Source organism: Zingiber officinale, chromosome 11A (assembly GCF_018446385.1).
Source record: "Zingiber officinale cultivar Zhangliang chromosome 11A, Zo_v1.1, whole genome shotgun sequence".
In the NCBI taxonomy this organism is placed as follows: domain Eukaryota; kingdom Viridiplantae; phylum Streptophyta; class Magnoliopsida; order Zingiberales; family Zingiberaceae; genus Zingiber; species Zingiber officinale.
This window is the reverse complement of record NC_056006.1, coordinates 95,508,795-95,513,621: the sequence shown is the minus strand read 5'-3', so window position 1 is coordinate 95,513,621 and position 4,827 is coordinate 95,508,795. Positions and strand designations below refer to the sequence as shown.

At 41.8% G+C, this 4,827-nt stretch overlaps 1 protein-coding gene and 1 long non-coding RNA gene across 2 annotated transcripts; both read right to left on the bottom strand.

Annotated features, from left to right (window-relative positions):
- Positions 1-2,518: 2,518 nt before the first annotated feature.
- On the bottom strand, positions 2,519-3,887 carry LOC122031633 (alpha-terpineol synthase, chloroplastic-like). Its single transcript, XM_042590723.1, has 5 exons — positions 3,802-3,887; positions 3,494-3,712; positions 3,255-3,393; positions 2,915-3,160; positions 2,519-2,815 (listed from the first exon to the last, which is right to left on the bottom strand). Exons 1-5 carry the CDS (start codon positions 3,885-3,887, stop codon positions 2,519-2,521), a joined length of 987 nt encoding a protein of 328 aa, XP_042446657.1.
- A 202-nt stretch (positions 3,888-4,089) lies between these two features.
- LOC122030846 lies at positions 4,090-4,379 on the bottom strand. Its single transcript, XR_006125633.1, has 2 exons — positions 4,278-4,379; positions 4,090-4,186 (listed from the first exon to the last, which is right to left on the bottom strand). It is a non-coding gene; the product is annotated as an uncharacterized LOC122030846 (long non-coding RNA).
- Between the last annotated feature and the right edge of the window lie 448 nt (positions 4,380-4,827).

Below are 4,827 nucleotides of genomic sequence, written 5' to 3'. Positions count from 1 at the left end.
ACAGAGGCGCGGATGTGTCACATCTCTTATGAAAGAGTTGGTCCCTATTTGGTTTATTCATGAATCAATTTGGTTTAGCCATGAACCAACTTGGTTTAGCTGTGAACCAAATCAAGGGGTTAATGGACTAATTTTTTATTAAGCCATAATAGGTTAGATTTGGGTTTTCTAATCCAACTCATTAAAAATGACTATATATTGTGTGGTTAAGAGAGAATTAACACACAATTCATTATTGGCTTGATTAGGTTTTGAAAACCTAAACTCAATACTTCTCTCTCCCTCTCCCTCTCCCTCTCTCTTACTTCCGGCCACAACAAGAGGTTCTCCTCTTGTTACCATGAGTCACCCAAAGGAAGAAGATCTTCCTTTTGCTTCTTCTTGCTCTTCTTGATCCTTCTCCATTACTCGTGGCTAGTATCTTCTGAAGACGAAACTTGTTCTCTTGGAGTTGTCTTGAAGTGCTCAACGTGGATACAAATCAAGGTGAGGTTCAATAACGTTGCAAAAGGTTGATACTCTTCTTATTACAGGTCATCCATAAAATATATCTAGAATAATTGTTATTATATTTCGTTTTGTTTTATAATCTTGTTTGCACGATTATATCTTATATGCTTGTTGTGTGTGTGATGTAATAAATTAGTTTATTTATCTTTAAGTTTTTCGCTGTGCATATTTACGAAATATATTTTAGCACACATCGTATCGATCATATCCCAACAGTAGTATTGAGTAATGTTATAATATTTACTATAGCATCTCGAATATTGTAGCATCATGAGAACTACAAGTGCCCCAGAGAATAGACTGATTCCCCAAGTATAGTATTTACAGTAAAATATTGAGTACTATAGCATTTACTATAGCATCTCAAATATCATAGCATTCAAGAACTCTGAGGGCTTGAGAGAATAGATTGCTTTCTTGAGCACTGTAGCTAAGCAATAATATTGTATTGCTTTTTGTAGCACTACAAATGCTATAGCATCTTGTGTAGCATTCGAGAACTACGAGTGCTCGGGAGAATAGACTGCTTTCCCATGCACTGTAGTTATGCAAAATCGTACCGTTTTCTATCGCATACAAGTATTATAGTATTTATTGTAGCATTCGAGAACTACAAGTGCTCGGGTGAATAAACTATTTTCCCGAGCTGTACTGTAGTGTTTACTATAGCATCTAGTTCTGTAACATGATGATTCTGTCCGGAGTCTGAGTCAAATGAAAGCTGGATGAAGTGTCGCGAGCACTGACAGGGAGGAGACTGATGTTGTGGTCGCATGGGCTTCAGAGAACGGATCCCCACGTGGCCCAGAAGAACTGCTAGGCCTATGCCGGCGGTATCAGACCTCTGCGCACACTCAGACAAGCACACGGAACGTTAGAGACCAAGAATCAAGGAAAAAGTTTCAGAGCAGACCCTCCAACACTCAAGTCAAGTACTTTTTTTCCAGAGAAAAGTGTACGAAGGAAGAAGAAAAGTAGACAAATATGCTAGTGAGCGCACCTGCGCAAGGGAGATGACTTCCCCTTTTATATGACAACACGTACCTTCTGGAGACTGACCCTTGTAAGAGGATGTCGGGTGTCAAGATTTGTTGAGTGGTGGAGGGCATGTGGCTTTCTCCTATGGACTGGAGGAAGCTTCTACTGGCAGATGATCCCAACCACTGGAATATTCCCTGACATACAACAGATATTCTCTGACAGGTAGTTACGATTCTCTGACCTATTATCGCGTAGTGCCTTCTATCCTGCCCAGGTATGATTGAAACAGCCCTGGTCGATCTATTGAGTGTTGATGAACAGACTGGTCAGGCTCCTTCTGACGGTTTTTATGATTCCAACCCCACCGAGAGGAATCAGTTTGCTCACGTGGATCAGCCTGCCCATCCCTGATCGGTAAAGCCAGGTCAGGTTTGGTCCCGACCGCTCTTCCTGCCACGACCTTGGTTTCCCGACCGGGATATTTCTTTCTGCCTTCAGACATAAGACGGCTCCGAGTGGTCTCCCTACTATCCCACCTCCTTGACTTCTGACCGTCACGTCCCTTAACTTCTGATTATCACGTCCCCCTGACTTCTAATTATTACGTCCTTTGACTTCTGATTATTATGTCCCCTTGATCAGACTCTACCATTATGCATCGTATCACATGCCAAGAATCGTATATAGCCCCTATACCTGAGTAGAAAAATCATAGGTCGAAGGCTCAATAATCAGGAAAAAAGATTGGCGAGTCAGGAAGAGAAGTCAATGTCTAAAAATAATTTTGTATATCTTTCGAGTCGGACCGAAGAATAAAGTTAAATATAGTTAGATTAAATGTTGGGTTGAACCTAACCAGCTCGCCCAATAACCTCTAATACATCAATATTATTATTTCATGATTATTATAACGGTTACACGAGTTTGATTTTTTTTAGAACAGTGAAACTTTATAAATATACGTAATTAGACTAAAATAATTAGGTTTATCATGGAGTACGTCCTTATTATGCATGCATATAGAAAATCAGAGCTGGAGAGGTTCGATCAACAACGACATGACTTGTTTCTGGGTTTCTCCATTCGAATTCGTATATCCATCGTCTCCTTTTCCATAGAAGAATTGCCCCGCTCGAGGGAGATTAATCGCCACATTCTGGAAATATTCCTCGAACGACGACGTCGCCACCCGGTTCCCGTTTAGCAGCCTCCATTTCGCCTCCATCACTTGCTTGATATGCTCATGGGCAACTGCCTCCGGCACCTTCCTCTCGTGCATGCAGCACTGCACCGCCTTCTGCACATCTCCTCTCGCCAGCTCATCCTGTACATAGTACTTAATTACTCGATCAAGGTTAATTATATTAAAGCCAGTTAATTTTGATATATATTCATTCATTCATTCATTGAAGAATTTTAGCACCGTCGCGGTTCCAAAATCGTCATGGAGTCGAAGAAGCATACAGGAGGGTCGCACAATGGAAGGGTAAGTGGAGAACTTATCCAAATCCTCCTTCGTGAGATCTTTGCCCATGCAGTAAGCTGTGGACAGTATCAACGCGCCTGATATCGATATCCATGCGCCGTCTAAATACTCATCCAGCGTCGGTGTATACCCTGCGTGATACCATCTGGCTTCCCTCATGTACATTTTGCACAATTCTGCCCACTAAAATCAACCAAAAAGAAAGATAATATTCATATATAGTGTGACCTAGATACAATTAGTATATATATTAATTATTAATTAGTGAATTACGTACCGCCCTCTTGAGGTAAGGTATTATGTCTACTCCCTTATTTCTCATGACTTCGTATCCTGCACCATTTACCGTGTTGAAGACGGCTAGAAAACATAGTTTCATGTACTCTGGGAGCTTATCAATTGCGTTAACATCCCATCTGACACGAGTGTGAAAGTATATATGATTGAAGAATGTAATTGAATTTCTAGAAATTATATTGATTAAAGTATTAATTAATTAATTAATTAATTAATTACCTCTCCATTATATCGGTGAATAGTTCTAGCTCATCGAGCGTTCCATACACGTCGTAAACATCATCGATCATTGTTATGAAGCAAATCATCTTTGTGTCCATCTCCCTGAAAGACCAGCTATCTGGCTCAAACGCAAAGACTACAGACCATAAATAGTTCTCGGTCAATCTGTCTCTGAAAAATGGCAGCTTCTGGGGAAGCCCGAGATCCGTCCACCATCTAACAATTAATTTTAGTTTTTCATTATAAGGATCAAATAACAAATTAATAATGAATTTATAAATGAATAAATGTATATATACATGTACCTTGAGACTTCTCTAAGTTCTCGCTTGTAGATGTTCTGCAGTGCGTTGAAGTCCAACTTGGCCAACAAAAGCAGAGCAGGATCCATGGCGGGATCCCTTTGCCATGCCCCAATGAACCACTTCGTGTGCAATCGCTGGAATCTCCTGTTCAGTGGGAGTTCCAAAGCGTGGGCCACTTGCTCCCTGATCAAGCCAGGCTTCAAAGATCCTTCTTCTTCCAAGAGGCTCTTGAGGTGCTTGGTTGCGAACTCCCTGGCCTCATGCAATAACTCCTCGCCGTCTTTTTCAAGGTAAGAAGCCTCGTACAAACTCAGTAATCCCTGGGCCTGGCTGTGGAGCCGGTCTTCGAACTGGCCTTTCTCGTCTTTAAATTTCTTGAATATATCTTAATATATCATTAACCAACAAGGTTAATTAATCATTGGAATTGACGCGCGCAGTAGATATTCATGGCGGATCAGTTGTTAATGACTCACCTTCGGAAACAGAGAAGCCGTTTTCTCTGAGAAGCCTAAAGAGCAGCGATGAGGCGTGCAGGTTGTCCTTGAGCTGGGAGCCTATGTCCTCGAAAGAAGCATAAAACACTCGCAGAGTGTCCTTGATCTCATCCTTGAAGTGATAAGCCACTCCGAGCTGTTGCAAGTGGTCGATGAGCTGAAGCTGCTCCTCCAATTGACCTTTTTTGGCTTCCATCAGTTTGCTAGTTTGATTCTTGAGTAATTTAATTCTCTCAGCCTGGTCGTCCTCATCCGCCTACAATCAATTATATACTCAAATTAAGAACATTATAAAAAAAACAAGAAGAATTAATTAATCAATATTAACTGTGTGGCTAAGAGTGAGAGATTGAATGCGGTCGGGAGTCCATATGCTGGGCTGGAAATTCCCCGACCTCCTCAACGTCGTCGACGGAGATTGAGATTGCTCGGCCGCGTGGCATTGGATGCGTGGAAGGCAGCGCCACTGCTTGATGGCGGCGGCTGGACGGGAAAAACCGCCGAGGCCACCGAAGGTCGCCGAAGCTAC